The sequence below is a fragment of the Odontesthes bonariensis genome, chromosome 24 (assembly GCF_027942865.1).
Source record: "Odontesthes bonariensis isolate fOdoBon6 chromosome 24, fOdoBon6.hap1, whole genome shotgun sequence".
NCBI classification, from domain to species: domain Eukaryota; kingdom Metazoa; phylum Chordata; class Actinopteri; order Atheriniformes; family Atherinopsidae; genus Odontesthes; species Odontesthes bonariensis.
The window spans coordinates 17463087-17481542 of record NC_134529.1 but is presented as its reverse complement, the minus strand read 5'-3'; the positions used below and the strand labels follow the sequence as shown (position 1 = coordinate 17481542).

The window sequence follows — 18456 nt, the reverse complement described above, 5'->3', positions numbered from 1 at the left end:
GCATCATGAGGCTATGTAACATTACACATTTAGTCACCCCACTACTATTACAATGTAACGTACGCCATAGTGACATCTGGTGGCCAACATATTCCACTATTTTTTCCAATTCACGTCGGACCAGTCTTCAAGACATAGATTAAAAAAAGCAACCGACTATAAACGGGGATTGCGACATTTTTACACCGTAATAGTAATAGTTTGTAATCGAAAACGAAACAAAGAGACATAAAGATGACAAATTATAAAGACAAAATGCAACGGAACTGTTGTCTTACTCCTCGAATGTGTGGCCGGTTTGTTTTGGCAGTTGCGCGTCTCACAGCGCATTCATTCCGGTGCCTGTTAGCATTTAGCTTGCTCACAGGACGGTCTACACACTCTCCTGCAGGAGTGAACCGATTCATTTGTGCGATGTTTGGGTGAAAGTGGGCTCTTCAAACTGCAAACATGGCGCTTTCGATGGAAACGCAGCTGCAGAGCATCTTTGAGGATGTTGTGGTAATTTGCAGAATTGATACTCGATGAGCTGATTTACAGATGAGCTAACACGAATTAGCATCTTAGATACTTTTAGCTCCTTTTATTGATACTCGCTTGTATCACATATCATGGTTTTACATATTAGTGGCTTTGATAAATCCTCGATCCCTGGTACCTAACTGTAATTACATGAATAAAACTCTAAGGTCGCAAACATCTTGAATTAGTCGAAGTTCAAGACTTAATGCTTTGTGTCCAAAAACTCCAGAACTCATTGTCTGAATCCAGCACATAATAAACATTGGCTTACCATTTATGTTGTGCTTCCACCGCGTACCTCACAGTATAAGCATGCTCGATTTCAAATCAAACCACGTTCATTCTCATTCTAAAATCTTCAAGTCTATTCCCACCCTAAATCTTTTTTTCTCCTCCATTTCTCAGAAAACAGAGATGATAGAAGAGGCCTTTGCTGGGTAAGTTTGTTCAAGTCAACATTTGCATCTGCTGACAAAATGCATGAAATAAGGGCAGTTGTAATTGTGAGGGATGTTTTCAGGATGTTTATGGACACTCCAGAGGATGAGAGGACTAAGCTGATCAGTTGTCTCGGAGCTTTCAGACACTATTGGGGAACGCTTCCGCAGGTTTGTACACCTGTGGAAAAAAAAAAAATCTGTAAAGAATCTCATTTAACTTTTTCCTACGTCTTTCTGCAGGAGTCTCATGAGCAGTGTGTGCAGTGGATTGTGCGCTTTATACACAGCCAGCACAGTCCCAAAAGGATCTCCTTCCTGTACGACTGTCTAGCAATGGCTGTGGAGACCAGTCTGCTACCGCCAAGGTCCACACACTAACTCATCAAAGCATACTTAGATTTCAAATTGAATCATTGTTTTGCCTGAGATGCTAGTTCAGTAGTTCATGATAATTCCACGACTACTCATATTTGTGTTAACACTTGCAATTCACAAGCTGACACAGACTCATCATATGTTGGCCTGCTGGTTTATTACGTCTCTCGATGGTTCATTGGTCATCCTTCTGATGAATCCGTTCTCTTTATAGGATGGTGTGTGCTGCTCTGATAAGCTCAGATAGCTTGGAGTGGGAAAGGACTCAGTTGTGGGCCTTAACTTTCAAACTGATCCGAAAAATCATCGGAGGGGTCGACTACAAGGTCTCTCACACACACAAATGCATACACAGCTCATGCAAATATTCCGTTGTAATCTGCACATTCTGGTTTTCAGTGGCCGTGAGTAGCGTTTCTCTCTAAATCATCTACTGCTTAAAGTTGGAGTTTCCTCTCCACTGACCTCACTTGTCATATAAAGAGTTTGGTGACGCTGTCAGTTTTTTTTTGTTTTTAAAGTGTTCTGAGTGTAACTTCAAAAGCTCCATGAGTTAATCCAGGTTGTTTTCTCCTCGTCTTTATCTGGCGTCCGAAATGGCGTGAATGCACTGACAGAGAAAGGTTTTCTGGAAACTAAAGACTTGAAGCATGACATGTGTTTTTAACCTGCATGTCAGGGTGTTCGCGATCTGCTGAAAGCTGTCCTGGATAAAATACAAACCATCCCTACAACCGTCAGCTCAGCTATAGTTCAGCAGCTTCTGGCAGCCATTGAGGTAACCATCTTTCTACCTTTTAATTTAATCATTTGTCTTTTCGAATTCTCTTTTATAAATGCACCGAATCAGCAAGTTTTTCAGTTTGAATGTATGCTTGTGCTCCAGGTGGTAGAATACATCCTGGACAGAAATGCTTGCCTCCTGCCGGCCTACTTTGCTGTCACTGAAATCAGAAAACTGTACCCAGAGGGACAACTCTCACATTGGGTGAGTGTGTGTTTCAGTGTTTGTGTGGAATGCACGTGTATGGAACTTTGTAGCCGAGTTCTCTCATTGCGTCTTTTGTCTGGTCGTAATCATTCGTGTCTTTCTGTCTCTCCCGTCTGTAGCTTTTAGGGAGTTTGATATCAGACTTTGTGGACAGCTTCAGACCAACAGCAAGAATCAACTCCATATGCGGTAAGAGACGCTTAAACACACCAGAAGTTTACAACATATATCCATCTAGAGATGCTGAAGCTTTCACAAGGTTATTTGAGCTGGTCAACATCAAGTTTAAAGGCAGACTAAGCTTCTATTTTCACTGACTGTTTCATACAGAGCTTTCACACTCGGGTTTTCCCCTGTTTGCTTGAGAATGAGGTGGAGGCGGCAGCAGTGTTTAAACAAGTGGAGGAAGTAAAACACAGGCTGCAGCCATTCCCACTACAAATCCATAAATCACTTAAGTAAAAGCATATTTTCCAGAAGTTTCACCGGGGTTTATGGTCTAAACCACAAAACAAACCGGTCCGCACTGGAGCAAAACCCTACAGGGGAGGCGGCATTACATTACATTACGGTCATTTTGCAGACGCTTTTATCCAAAGCGACTTACAATAAGTGTGTTCCTCATCGGTAGGCACCGGGGCAGATTTTATGAGGAAGTCCCAGTTTGTCAATATAGCCTCGGTAAATACTGTATGTGGCAGAGATGTGTACACAGACGCAGCTGACGAAAGTGATGTCCACGGTCCTCACTCATGTGCATCATCATTGACAAATAAGCCTGAACAAAGCAAAGCTTGCCTTCAGTGTCACATTCTCTCCAAGATAGTCCCGATATTCCCATTGAAGTGTTTCAGAGCATTCAGAGTCCTGGCATCGCTCATTTCACTCACTACATTATATCCATATTCCTCAAAACAACAAGCATTTGTGTTGTGGAATAAGAAGAAAGACGATGTTCTTTTTTTTTTTTTTTTTTCGCACTTACCTGTCCAGGTAACAAACAGGATCAGGAAGCCGTTTTGAAATGATACTAAAACCCGTTAGTCCTGTGAAAGTCAATTTTTAGGAGAACCCCTGCACACGGTATGATGCCGCTTTAAAGAGAGTTTATCTCCTATCTTTTCATAGTGTGTTAACCTTAGTAATAAACCCACATGTCGCGCAGGGATGTGCCAGAAACGCAGGGATTGTGAGGTCTCCTGAAAGATATACGATGGGGTTGTAAATAGTTAATTTGGAGGCCGTGTACTGCAGCGTAAAGCCACTTCTCGTTTACGCCATAGTCTCACCTGTTATATCAAATGACACTTTCATTGTTCAGGATTTCAGCAAGCAGGGTGTTGGCATGTTCAGCTCAATTCTAAATGGAAAAAAAAAAAATATATATATATATATATCTATGCATAATGTTTTTGTGAATGTAAATTATTTTATTTGTTTTTCAATGGAAATTGTTGTAAAAAAAACAATCCTTTTTTGTCAAAGATGCACAGACGCGTGCCGGAAAACCGCAGAACTTTTTGTATGTTCACTTGTTTATTTTTTTCTTTTGTCGTCATCGAATCTAAGTCCTATCTTTGTATCTTTTGCGCTTGTGTGTGCCTGCAGGACGATGTAGCCTGTTGCCCGTAGTGAATAACAGCGGGGCCATCTGTAACTCCTGGAAATTAGATCCCACAACTCTCCGCTTCCCCCTGAGGGGCATGCTGCCTTTTGACAAGGTGAAGTCTTTATAAACTGCAGATATGTGTTCACGTCACACACAAACGCAACAGTACAATAATGCTCGTGCCCTCGTGTGCAGGACCTGTTTGAGCCACAGACGGGGCTACTCCGCTATGTGCTGGAACAGCCGTACTCACGAGAGATGGTGTGCAACATGTTAGGACTTAACAAACAGGTAAAACGGCTCATTTCCGTTCCGTTGCTTCCACACCAGGCCCTCCTGGTCTCACCTGACCTGTCCATACCACTTTTTTTTTTTTTTTCCTTTTTATCTCTTACTCCTCCTCTGTTCAGTTTTTCAACATCTCTCTGTTTGTTTCTCATCGTCGTGTCTATCGGTTCTTCTGAAGATACTTGTAAAAGTTGTTCTCCTCCTGTGCTTTTTTTTTTCCTTCTCCTGGGTCATCCTTTCTTGTTCCTTCTCCCAAGACACCCGTCTTTCTCCATTGTTTCCCCTGTAATCCTTGTAACACAGCTGTAAAAAGGCCATGTAATGCAACGCTGTGAGCTTGACCTATAATGCACTGATGTCAGTGTTCCCTGTTGGGTTCATGCAGTTTCAGCTCAGCCCAGCTCACTCCAAACAGTTTTGTTCCAGACAAAAAGTGTTGCTCAACGCTTTAGATTTCTTTAGCTTTTAATCATAAACTAATAACTCAGAATCTGCTTTGTATGTTTGAATTGGCTGAGTTGGTGCCAACTGTGCTGAACAGACAGTGAACAGCCTACTGTAGCTCCTTAGTCACCACTTTCTCTCTCTCTCTGTCTCTCCTTTTTGCCCTCCCTCTGTTTCTTTCTTTCTCTCTCTTTCTTTGTTTCTTCCCCTTTTCTCTCTCTTTTGTCCTCTGGTTGTGTGTTGTGTTTGTTTGTCTCTCTGCCATGCACTCTCTAGACTCTGAACATTGCCCAGGTATGTCGTTGTTCCTCTTCCTGGTCACACGACCTGCCCACTAACCCGCCTGCTGGACGATTAGATTTGTAGGCACGCTGACGTGCTAGAAATGAGAGCCTGGACAAAGAAACAAAAAAATAAAATGGAGCAAAAAAAGAGAAATGCCACAGAGCTTGAGATGGACACAGCAGGGATACATAGAGACAGAAAGGAGTAGACACAGACTGGGCAGATAGTGCACACTACTCAGCAGGTAGATAAATATGACCTGTAGATCGGTGGGTCTGCAGGCAGTTTCTGCAACATTACGCATGGAGGATTTGTCGAATTAGACTGTGTCCAAGTAAACAGCGTTCCGTCACTTTAGTTGGCTTTGCATGCTGCGTCAGCTGTGCTTTTAATTCAGCTGAATGGAGTCCAAAGACACAAAATTACACAATATTCACTGCAGATGTCCATTTAATGAAATCGGTTCAAATCAGCCAGTTAATCCTAATCGAGGAGCTGTTATCCTCGTAGATGGGGAGCAGTAAGGCTGCGCAGCTTATTTTCGGGGGGTCCGAGTAGCTCATTAGTGCTTACAGCTGAAATATGCAATTGAAACCTTTTTTTTTGTTATAGGATTTGTCTTAAGTTCCTAATTACATTCGGTCATGTACTGACCACACGCAGTGATCAAGAGCTTTTTTTGGATTGACTGATAATGTCCGTTGTGCTAACTGACACCGATCACTCAGACAGCTGGACACTCTCTAAGCCTCAGAAAAACGTGTGTTCGTATCCAGCTGACGTTGAGCACATCTGACTTCAAACCCTGCTGTTGACATTTCAGGCGCTGCTGCACTGCATGTTTGGATGTAGTCTGGTGCTTGTCTGTTGTTAACAAGGTCGTCCAGTGTCAGACCTGCTGCTGCTGCTGCTGCTGCTGCTGCTTTCTGTTGCGCTGATCTGGGCAAAACTTCACCGTTTACTCTAAACAGTGGACTCTCTTCTTAAACTGTGCAGTGCTGTTCTTTTCTTCCCCCTCTGTTAGCTCACAGCAGCCTTGCAGGCGACTGTGAATTAACACAAAGTCAGACAGGATTTGAATACAACATTGGATACAGTACAATCGCTTGGCAACAGTAGCAGGAACACATTGACCTTTTAAGCAATTAAAAAACCTTGAATTTAACAGTTTATTTTACTCGTATGATCATTCATTTTTAAGCAGACGCGAGGGGGTCATTTTTTTTTATTCAGTTCATTGTGAAGTAGATTATATTATGAAGATTGAATTGAGTTAGTCTTTCTACTTTTATGTCTTTCTGCTGTCATCAGCAAACATCGCTCTGATAGAACTTCTGCCGCTCACTCAATGAACAACATTTGCTGAAATAATAAAAGCGCTTTTATTTATTTATTTTTTTCCCAACTGCTCAGAGTTGTGCTTAAACGATTGCTAGCAAGCTCCCTCCTGACCTGCAGCCACGTCCTCAGCTGAAGATCGAAAGTTCCCCCTTTAAGATGAGGATAACAGGACAGAGGATCGAGGCAGAGTAGGCCAAAGGGCTTTGTCGCATTTGCATAGTTTTTGTTAATTATCAATCCTGCTTACGCATTTGTTTTTGGTTGATAACTGAGGTGGTGAGTGTTGCCGTCTTTTTAAATTCAAAACAGTCAGAAATTGGCTGACAACTGCAGACAGACTGCATGCATATTATCTTGTGCCGATTGATATCGGATGAGATTAAATGAGGTATATTTCTGCCAAATCAGTTTACAAATGGTTACAACATTTAGAGACAATGTATCAGAATATAGCCAAGCCATTGCTACGGTTTTATTGGGGATTTTTAACCAAATTAATTTCGGCTGATTTCTTGGTAGAAAGAAGATATGCCTGTGGAAACTTTCTTTCTCTCTTTTTCTCTGTCCCTTTGTTGCCCCCTTTCTCTCTCTCTCTCTCTCTCTCTGTATGTATGTGTGCGTGCGCGTGTGTATGTGTGTGTGTGTGTGTGTGTTTGGGTGCAGCGGAAGGGAGTTTGTACCGAAGGCCAGTTCAAAGAGAAAAAAAAAACGTGTGAAAAAGGGATGGTCAGCCTTACAGCTCCTCTTCTTTCTCCCAACACCACTTCCTTTCCTCCCCAGACCTGCCAGTCTGCATGCAGGAGCGCGATGCACCTCTTGGTTTGGTTTGCCGTCTGTGCCGTGCTTTCCGGTGATGTGCCGTACTTCTTTGTGCTGTGCGGTGGTGTGTTGTACTCTGCTGTTCAATCCCTTGCCCAGCTGTGTCCCAAATTGCATGCAAACTTCTCCTTTAGGAATTCTGATTAGAAATATGCTGTGAAGAGTTCAGAGATCCTCCCTCCTTCTCTGTCATTGGTGTGTGAATCCCCACCCTGGGAACATATTGAAACCGGGGTATTGATATACATCTTTGAAGGTTTTATTTTTCAGTCTTAAATCTTTGTGAAATTCAACAACATACTTGATGCTTTAATAAAGTACTGTTAGAAGGCAGTTGGTGCAACAGAGTGCTTTATATGGACAAATAAGAATTATGAATGCAGGCCAAATTGGAAAAAAGCCAATGTAAACAAGCACTGAGAACTTAAAAGGCAATTAAGTGAATAATCCCTTGCAAATAGGTACAAGAATCAAATAAATATGAATAAGAGCACTGGTTAAACATTTCCTAAAGCTTTCGCAAAGAGAAAAGCTGTGGGAAAGGGATTTAAAAGGACCAAGAGATTGAGTGTTTCCTGGGAGTAACAAAGTCAACAGAGCGGTGTAAAATCCAAATTTGAACATCGACTGTTTACACAGTGTTTGAAGAAAATTTGCTACAGATTGGGGCTTTAAAATGTAATTAATCTGCATATCTTTCACTGTCTCTCCTCCTTACCGCCAACCTCTCTTCTCTTAACCCTAATACTCCCCATTTCATCTTTTCACTTTCTGTTTCTTCTTGTTCTTTAACTCCAAGGACTGTCTCTTATTCTGCATTTCCGAACTAGTTTCTTAACCCTTAACCCGCTTCAAACCGTTCCTGCCAAACATGCTTTTGAAAAAAAACCTGACTAGAGTCCAGTTTAACCTCCTCTTCTTTTCACTTACATCAGTCATTTCTCTGTTCCTCTTAACGAGGCCGTGCAATCTGCCCAACTCATTTTGAGCTACGGTCAGGATGCTCTGACACGGATTAACCTCTCGTGTTCATATTTACTTCACACTCGTGAGGACTTCGTTTGACACGACATGAGCCGTTTTCACACATAAACACCGCGGATGTTTCGGATGAATGTGCGGACGCTTTGATCTGGTCCTTTTGCACATCGCAGCGGGAGACTTTTTTGCCGGAGATGTGCTCTCCCAGCTGGAAATGTGAGCGAGGGTTTGGGTGTTCAGAGCGCGCAGGAGGCGGCACCTGATGCTGAATTTACCCTGTGGAAATTGCTGTGCTGAGAATAGCAGATGTGGCTCCTTATTGCATCGATATGAGTCTCTTTCTGTATCCAAAACGGCAGAGAACAAAAGAGCTGCATACAGGAGAGCAGAATGGAAGGAACTCTCACTAGCCCTAGCACACACGCTCGAGCCCACAGGCACACATGTGCACACTTAATTCTCATTTCAAAATAGCAAAGCCACTGGAAACTCTGGATTGGTGCTGCAGTAAGTCGAACCCAGATGACAGAGGCAGGAAGGAGATGCAGTCCTGCTTGCAAGGGATTGAAACATTTTTTCTAAGTCGGCATGTAACTGTGGCTGAAGCATGGAACAAGAACCTTCTATCTGTTTTCTTTCTTCCTGTTTGGCCTCTTCTGCTTTGTGCCCACCATGTCCTTAATCCTTTAACACTCTCTTCCTCTCCTCCCAGCAAAAGCAGCGTTGCCCGGTGCTGGAGGAGCAGCTGGTGGACCTGGTGGTGTACGCCATGGAGCGCTCCGAGACCGAGGAACATTTCGACGCCGACATCGGAGGAACGAGCCAGTTGCTGTGGCAGCACCTCTCCTCCCAGCTCATCTTCTTTGTGTTGTTTCAGTTTGCCAGCTTCCCCCACATGGTGCTGTCATTACATCAAAAGGTAAGGGGGAGGCATAATAGATTACAGGTCACACTCATTAAAAACTTTGTCATTTAAAGTCACTTTATAGAATAGGGTTACTGTGTGTGCGATTGAAAATGTAAGTGTCTGCAGTTTCTTTTTAATGCAAATTCAGGTGGTGGGAAGGCACCCCAGGATGCAGCATGAATGACAAAACAACGAGATATTTGATCTTGTTTGACTACTTTACTTTAGGTTACTTCACACAAATCATATCTTTGCTCGTCCTGTGTGTCGGGTACACGTTGATGTCCCTTAACTCTTTGTGCTACTTTTTAGAAACATTCCTCATTGACATGAGTTCATTGCACTGTTGCTCCATATTTGTGGGCTGCTTGATGATGATATTCTCCAGTTGAAATAAGATACAACCTTGCTCAACCTTTGCGTCTGAACATGCAAGCTCTCTGCATCGGGCTTCGCAAACGAGTTGCTACCACTTGAGGGTAGCTTCGGAAATATGTGGAACACTAAACCAGCTCTTGGTTGCGTTGTTGGTAAACTAAATGTTGGGTCCCATCTGCTGACCTCTGCCTTCAACAAGGCATGTTCAGCCTAAGAACGACTGAATATATTTAATTGTTTGAACATAAATTTGTAAACCCAATCGTACTGTCTTTAAAGTCACTGAAATTCTTTTCCTTCCTCATTCTGCTGCTTGAATTGAACTGGAACACATCATCTTAAGCGTGTCCTCGTTGTTTTCAGTCCCTGGACTGGCTGACTAGGTACTGGTTTTAAAGAGTGTTTGAACAGGTGAAAGAAATGAAGTGTGTACAAACCATCAGATATATTAATGCAGTAATGAACTTAGTAACTGTGGGTAAAAAAAAAATGTCGTGAAACAAAAGATTTGAAGGAAGACGTCATGGAATTGCTCTTTTTCTTTTTCTCCCTTTATCGCTCTCTTTAGCTTGCGGGTAGAGGTCTTATTAAAGGGAGAGACCACCTGATGTGGGTCCTGCTGCAGTTCATATCGGGGAGCATTCAGAAGAATGCCTTAGGTGACTTCTTACCGGTCATGAAGCTTTTTGACCTGCTTTATCCAGAAAAAGAGGTACACACACACCAACACACCAAGAAGGGATTGCTGTGTAACAGTCACCATCATTGCAGAAAGTGCTTCATGTAACCTTATAGCTTTTTTTTAATTATATTTTTGTATCAGTTATTGTTGTATCTGATTGCTGATGGTGACTTCTGCAAATGCTACCGGTGATATACATGATACCTGTATTTTTTCTATCAGTGCATTCCAGTTCCTGACATCAACAAGCCCCAGTCGACCCACTCCTTTGCCATGACCTGCATCTGGATCCACCTTAACCGCAAAGCTCAGAACGACAACTCCAAACTACAGATACCCATCCCGCACTCTCTGAAACTTCACCATGAGTATGTGCCTTTCACATGCTGAGCCGTAAAAACGCACGTAACTAAACATAAACGCCTGGAAACTCTGCGCTGAATCAGCAGCTATTGCTGTCACTTTAGTTTGCGTAACACAGCAATTTCCCGCTCCGCCTTCATCCTTTGTCCTGTTTAGATTTCTCCAGCAGTCGCTGCGGAACAAGACCCTGGGCATGTCCGATTACAAGATCGCCCTGCTGTGCAACGCCTACAGCACCAACTCTGAGTGCTTCACTCTGCCAATGGGCGTCCTGGTTGAGACAATTTACGGAAATGGGTCCATGAGGATCAACCTGCCCGGAACGAGCTGTATGGCATCGGGATCAGTCACTCCTCTGCCCATGAATCTGCTGGATTCACTCACTGTGCATGCAAAGATGAGGTAGGATAAAAAGAGGACCGGCGGCCGGAACAAAAAAAAAAAAAGAAGAGTCCATATTAAAAATGCATTTAATTGCTGCCGTTTTCTTCTGTCCGTCTCCAGTCTGATCCACAGCATCGCAACGCGTGTGATCAAGTTGGCTCATGCCAAGTCCAGCATTGCCCTGGCCCCTGCTCTGGTGGAGACCTACAGCAGACTGTTGGTCTACATGGAGATCGAGTCACTGGGCATCAAAGGATTCATCAGTGAGTTGCTTTTCACTGCTTTCATTGTTTCCAGTACAAACACACACACAGACTTCACATTTTTAGAAACACAGCAGCTCAAGAAGGGATCTCAGACAAACAAAAAAGAGAAAAAGGGATATTTGACCAACTGCTTTCTTGATTACAGTTAATTTAATATTCCTGAAACCAACCCCCAGAGTGTAATCAATGTATATGTTTGTTTTATCAGTTGAATCAATTGGCTTACTTGTTTTAGTGCCATTTCAAAAAGCAGCAGGCTTTTCTCAGATGTGCTATCAAATCTGAGCATGCTAAATTATTTCTGATTTAGCGCAGAATTTGCTGTTTTGTTTTCAGTCGTTATTTCTCGTCCATTTGGTTGCATTTTGAGCAGTTTTGTCTGTCTGTGGCCCGGCACAAGCTGCACGCTAAATAACGAAACGCACTGTCTGCTCAGGCCAGCTGTTGCCCAACGTGTTTAAATCCCACGCGTGGGGAATCCTTCACACCTTACTGGAGATGTTCAGCTACAGGATGCACCACATCCAGCCGCACTACAGAGTCCAGCTACTGAGTCATCTGCACAGCCTGGCTGCCGTGCCACAGACCAACCAGAACCAGCTGCATCTGTGGTAATGTGGACACACGTTTGCATCTCACATATTTACTCTAACTCCATGAAATAAAAGGAAGAATTTCCAGAAAGACGAGCCCCAGAACAAGTTTTCCCAGGTTTATCCCACTGAAGCGTCTCGCGTGGAATAACCTGTTCTTTAAGAAAGTCATGCTGATCAGATATTGTGGTCCTCCTGGGCCTGGTAGATTGCCAGAGGGGATCTTTTATCTGTCGCGGAGCATGCTTCGTGTAATACAAAGAGCGGCCAATTGGCTTGTTTTGGCAGATTTATCCTAATTTTAAAAACATGTAAATATGCACAAATGTTGTTGTAAAAACAAGATTTCTGTCTCTTCCTTCAGTGTTGAAAGCACAGCTCTGCGGTTGATCACCGCTTTGGGGAGCTCAGAGGTGCAACCTCAGTTCACCCGCTTCCTCAACGACCCAAAGACGGTTCTGTCGGCCGAGTCCGAGGAGCTGAACCGTGCCTTGATCCTTACACTGGCCAGAGCCACACATGTTACAGGTGCAACCCAGTCTGGATTCATGTATTTTACTTAGTTCATTCCTATCGATAATCTTGATGTCTTATCGACCTATGTGTCCCCATTTCTCATGCTTCAAGTTCACCGGCTTCGCATCTGTGCAGATTTTTTCACAGGTTCTGACTCCATCCATGGCACTTGGTGTAAAGACATCCTCCAGACTATCATGAACTTCACACCTCACAACTGGGCCTCCCACACACTGTCCTGCTTCCCTGCTCCGCTCCAGGTGCAAATTCGATGGCTTGCATGCACAAAAATAACAAATGGAAGTTGGACTCCCTGAATTATACGTATGAATAATAATATAATAGTCGTGTACTTGTGCAATCTTGTTGTAACTCTTTCACTTCTCTCTTTGATTCAGGCATTCTTCAAGCAGAACAACGTTCCTCAAGAGTCCCGCTTCAACCTGAAGAAGAATGTGGAAGAGGAGTACAGGAAGTGGAAGTCAATGGCCAATGAGAACGACATCATCACCCACTTCTCCATGCAGGGCTCTCCTCCTCTGTTCCTCTGTTTGCTGTGGAAGATGCTGTTGGAGACGGACCACATAAACCAGATAGGCTTCAGGTCTGTAATTGAATTAAGACTCTTAGTTTTTAAAGACAAAGTACGTCTCTGTAAACTGCTATACATGCACGATCAACAAAATAAAAGCCCAAACTGCCTTTTTGAAGCATATCATTTCATACTTCTGCAGGCTCCGCTCAGTAGATGCGTCTAAAATCACTTTGAAGCATGTTTAATGATGCCGTGATGATGAGGCATTTTGAATTCACAATAATTGGCCCAAGGGGAGGTGTTCTGAGCAATGACTAATTGATCCAGGGGGAGAATGCTGTCTGTATCATGAGGTGGTTGACTAACTGACACTCTGTTTATTCAGTTTTTCTCATTATGTGCTCCTTAGGGTCTTGGAACGTATTGGAGCTCGTGCACTGGTGGCTCACGTCCGAACATTTGCAGACTTTCTCGTCTATGAATTCTCAACATCAGCCGGCGGACAGCAGCTCAACAAGTGCATTGAAATACTCAATGACATGGTCTGGAAATACAACATAGTCACTTTGGATAGACTCATATTGTGTCTGGTGAGAGCACAGAGAAATCTGGGGTTAGGTAGTGCAGCACAGACGTAGTAAACGCTATATTCACTATTTCTCTTGTAAAAGTAGGTGTCTGTACGTCTTATTGCTCTTCTTCTCCACTTCCAGGCAATGCGCAGCCATGAAGGAAACGAGGCTCAGGTTTGCTACTTCATAATCCAGCTTCTTCTGTTGAAGCCAAACGACTTCAGGAACCGAGTCAGTGATTTTGTGAAGGACAACGCCCCCGAGCACTGGCTGCAGAGTGACTGGCACACCAAACACATGAACTACCACAAGGTGAAAATGTTGAATCACATCCATTGCCAAATTTCACTAAAAGATGAAGCAGGAAAACAGTCAAACAAAAAGGATGTTACAGTGGGGGGGGGGGGAGATCACATTTGAAATTAAAGATGTTTTTTCTCTCGTCAGAAATACCCAGAGAAGTTGTACTTTGAGGGTCTTGCAGACCAAGTCAACCCTCCCATGCAGCTCCAGCCTCAATACCTGCCAATCTACTTCGGCAATGTATGTCTGCGCTTCTTGCCCGTCTTTGACATCGTCATCCACCGCTTTCTGGAGCTTCTCCCCGTCTCCAAGTCTCTGGAAACGCTTCTGGATCATCTGGGAGGACTGTACAAGTTCCACGGTGAGTAGGGCTACCTGCTGACTGAAGAGTGGTTTGATGTTTACTAAAGAAAAAGCGCTCGCCCTTACATCTCTGCCACTGCATTTCTGCGCAGACCGCCCCGTCACCTACCTGTACAACACGCTTCACTACTACGAGCGACATCTGAGAGACAGAACCAGCCTGAAGAGGAAGCTGGTCCATGCCATCATGTCTTCACTGAAGGCAAGCGGAGAGCGCGCGCGCGCGCGCGCGCGCGCGCACACACACACACACACACACACACGTCTTTGTTTTACGCTGCCTGCAGTTGTTATGCTGATGTTTCCGTGCCATTTTACAGGACAACCGTAGTACAGGATGGTGTCTGAGTGAAACGTATCTGAAGTGTGGCATGAACCCCAGGGAGGACAACGTGTGGATCCCAGATGACACCTACTACTGCAAGCTGATTGGGCGCCTTGTGGACAATATCCTTTATTAGTCTCCCTATTGCTTTATAGATCCAACACCATTACAACATTAGAGTGATGACAAGCAATAAAAAGACCAGATTCTCTGGGGCACCCGGATATTATGTTTGTGCTACTCCTGATGGTAAAAATCCCTTAATAGCTATAAAGAGAGAAGGTAATTAATAGTCCATCTTAGTTCATTTTTACTGTACTCAAAGGAGTCGTTGCAGTTGAAGAGTTATCGGGAAAAAGAGCAAATCTGTTTAAGTGGCTCATGTGCATGCAGGGCTGCACCCTGTCAAATCCACGTTGATCATTTCCCTCCTTAACTCTCTCCCACCCATGGCGGGAAAGTCGCCCGGGCCCTTCCCCAACTGTGACTGGAGGTTCAACGAGTTCCCCAACCCTGCGGCTCACGCCCTGCACGTCACCTGTGTGGAGCTGATGGCTTTGGCCGTCCCAGGAAAAGACGTCGGGAACGCTTTGCTCAATGTTGTTTTAAGGAGGTGAATCATCTGTATACTGTTCATGGATATGAGTAATCTGAAAAAAAAAAAAAAGTTGTGATCGTGAATGCCGCTACGCTGTTATGCTTTAGAGTATATGAGTTATTTGGGACTATATAGATTCATAATCGTACAATTTGTAATGTAATCTCCTTTCAACTTTTAGTCAACCTTTGGTTCCCAGAGAGAACGTCACAGCTTGGATGAATGCCATTGGACTTGTGATCACTGCCCTTCCTGTAAGAAAATGCTTCCAAATCCTCACCCTGGCACTAAATTTTGCATTGAATTGGTTCAACGTGACCACCTTTACTCTCCTGCACCAGGAGCCCTACTGGATCGTCCTCCACGACCGCATCGTCTCTGTGATCAGCTCACCTGCGCTGACATCAGAGACGGAGTGGGCGGGGTATCCTTTCGCCTTGCTGGATTTCACAGCCTGCCACCAAAGCTACAGCGAAATGAACTGCAGCTACGTGCTAGCGTTAGCGCACGCCGTCTGGCATCACTCCTCCATCGGACAGCTGTCTCTGATTCCCAAGTAAGGGTCCCTCTGTCTCTTTCATCTGTCATCATGCTGCCCCGTTAGGAATGACCTGCCATTTTAAGCGTGTGTCCGTAGATTCCTGTCGGAGACTCTGAAGCCCATCGTCCAGACGGAGTTCCAGTTACTTTATGTGTATCACCTGGTGGGGCCGTTCCTGCAGCGCTTCCAGCAAGAGAGGACACGATGCATGCTGGAGGTGCGTTCACATGTGTGCTCCCAGATTATTAGCTGTCTCAGCAACATCTGTTTCGTCTTTGTGACCCCGCGACGCATTTCGTTTATTATTCTTAAGAACGTGTGCCTCTGTGTTTTAGATCGGCGTGGCGTTCTACGAGATGCTGCAGGCCGTCGACCAAAACTGCCAACATCTAAGCTACATGGACCCAATCTGTGATTTCCTGTATCACATTAAATACATGTACACTGGCGACAGCGTGAAGGACCAGGTGAGCTTGCGCCAGACGCAGAACGTTTGCATTTATGAAAGCTTCTGAAAGCTAATTTAAACTGAAATGAAGTGTTGGAGGTCAAACTGAGGCGTGTGTGTCAGCTGCTGTTGCAGCTCAGACGATGCACACAATAGACCTCATAGTCCTGCCATTAAATAAGAGTTACAAAGGCACTTTAGGAGTCAATGAAACTGACCTTTCAAGTTTCAGCAGACCAAAGCTTGTTAATTATGAATTCTGTTAATCCGTGACCTGCTGAGTCTCGGCTCGTATCAGCTGCTATGCCGGAGGTAGAGTCTGAGTCTTCTGAGCAATCACCGGGTGATTTGTTCCAGACATTTGCTGAGAATCATGATGGATTATATCGGCCCAGAAACAATGGCATATAAAAATCTAATCGCTTTGCGTTTTGCTCTAAAAGGAGAAGCACATAAATCTTCTCTGAATGAGATATACACCCATGTGTTGCATCTGGTCCCCGTTGGTAACTGACTGTGACTTATGGTACTCTTTAAAAACAGGATTACCACAGAAAATATGTGCCGCAATCAAAACTAAAGGAGGCCCAATAAAATATATATTGTATATATATAATGGGACTTTTTTTTCTTTTTGCCAGTTTATTCTGTGTACTCGCTGCTCTGTCACATGAGTTGTTTCAGCACTTCTAGTTTAAGCGCATGGCCGCTGGTGTAGTTAAACAACACCGACCGGTGTGGAGACTGAACAGAGATGAAACTGTAGTTTGTGCTTGAAGCGCGGATAAGTGCACTGGAAATAGATGCCCGAAGGAACCGATTTACTTGACAAAGCTGCTTTTGAACACAATTCATGCAACAAGCTTTTAATTTTGGGTTCACATCACGTTGCATAAAAAGAATGCTGATAAACCTGTAGCTTTTATTCTGTTTGCTGCTGTGGAGAATCTACAAAAACCATCTCTTCTCGCCTTTCTGTGCAGGTGGAAAAAATCATCATGACTTTGCGTCCGGCCATGAAGCTGCGTCTGCGCTTCATCACACACGGCACGATAGAAACGTCATCATCAGCCGCTGCCGCAGCCGCCGCTGCTGCTGCTGCCGCCTCCGCTTCCTCCGCCTCTTCCTCGTCGGGCACCCCTCAGCCTCCTCCCCCGTCACTCTCCTCCTCAAACGCGGCCGCCTCTCCCTCCTCCTCCTCACAGCACACGCCCATGTAGATGACACCAACGGACACAAACGCAGGAACTGTCCCGACGGTGGACTTAAACCCACGAAATCGCAGCCAAATATTCAGCTTAACAATGGAAGTTTAGTAACTTCTGTCACGTCTTTATTGACGAGAACCCTTGCAGCGTGATTTGTTGAAGTTGTTTCAAAATTTAAAAAAAAAAAAAAAGAAAGCAAGAGGTTTGTATGTCTAGAATACTCAGAATGAATTGGTTTGGCAGACTTCTGAGGCACCGATGATTTTCTTATCTTGTAAGTGAGGATTCTCAAGCAGAACTGTAGAGAGTTAACAGAACAGGCGAAATGTCTGATAATAAGTAGCTCTCAGGAGGGTCACACCACGAAAGTAACTCCCTGTTGTCATCGATCGCTCTTCATGTTGTTTCTTTCTTTTTGTATACATTTTTTTATATTGTACATTATTGTTATTCTTTTTAATAAAAAATTGAGCAATAAAAAAAAAAAAAATTTTTTTACCACAAATGAACTGTGTATTTGGTGCTGTGATGCACACGTCAGCATCCTCAGTGTGTCCGTTTCCATCGGACCTTTAAGTTGTCCTAAATGAGTAGTTCCGAAACATTTCTTAATTGTTATCTAAGATTTTTACTTCATGGATTTTTATTTCTCACTTATCTTTTCAAACATGCCATGTTGCTTTTGTCGTTCTGATAGCAGCAGCCTGCTGTTGGGGCTGTCCAACTCTCAGGTCGGTTTATCCACGTCTCTCATTTGGTTCGTGGCACTCGGGCAGGGCATCACCTTATATCGTGAGAACACTGCACTAATCACTGTTGAGCAAAGTGTATTTTAAAACGTGTTAGCCTTCGTCACCAGTAGGGGGAGTACAGGCTTTATTTAATGCGTCGCACTCCTTACACATTTGACTGTTATTGTGGGTGCGTAGTGAGGGTCAGACAGCAGTTTCTCTGCCAAATTATAATGAAAGAGAAACCTGTAAACCTGCTGCTTTGAGCCTGGAACATCAAGTACTCTTGACAGACTTTTGATTTTTGCCATTTGACAAAATGGCAATGAAAGTAATGGTGAGTTGACCATTTAATTCAAAATCCTTGGCCAATATTTATTGGCTCAGTAAACCTAGTCATAATCAAAGGGGTGTTTTCATTTTCCCAAAATGATGATATGCAATCTCATTCTGTTAATAAGAGTTCCACCTGTATTCAGAGGGTTATTTTTTCTTTAAAAAAAAAAAAACCTCTTTAAATATTAGATTGTGTCACTTCAGCTGCTGCCTGTGTAGCATCTGTGTAAATGAAACTTGTCCTGTGACCGAAACACCTTAGAGATCCACGCTGGCTGACGGTTTCTGCTGAGTTTGACCTCTGACCCTTTC

The 18456-nt window shown here is 43.8% G+C and overlaps 1 protein-coding gene across 2 annotated transcripts; it reads left to right on the top strand.

The window, feature by feature from the left end:
• Positions 1-321: 321 nt before the first annotated feature.
• On the top strand, positions 322-17573 carry med23 (mediator complex subunit 23). 2 transcript variants are annotated; one of them, XM_075458839.1, is made up of 31 exons: positions 322-501; positions 928-959; positions 1043-1130; positions 1203-1327; positions 1552-1663; positions 2017-2115; positions 2224-2325; positions 2448-2517; positions 3937-4049; positions 4133-4228; positions 4946-4963; positions 8808-9014; positions 9949-10092; positions 10285-10430; positions 10582-10827; positions 10930-11072; positions 11512-11686; positions 12033-12196; positions 12320-12444; positions 12583-12788; positions 13129-13309; positions 13433-13603; positions 13739-13955; positions 14050-14159; positions 14278-14404; positions 14730-14895; positions 15062-15134; positions 15222-15436; positions 15518-15638; positions 15757-15888; positions 16853-17573. In XM_075458839.1, exons 1-31 carry the CDS (start codon positions 451-453, stop codon positions 17087-17089), a joined length of 4212 nt encoding a protein of 1403 aa, XP_075314954.1. In that variant the 5' UTR covers positions 322-450; the 3' UTR covers positions 17090-17573. The 2 variants fall into 2 exon arrangements, with proteins under 2 accessions (XP_075314954.1, XP_075314955.1); XM_075458840.1 differs by lacking the exon at positions 4946-4963.
• The last annotated feature ends 883 nt before the right edge of the window (positions 17574-18456 follow it).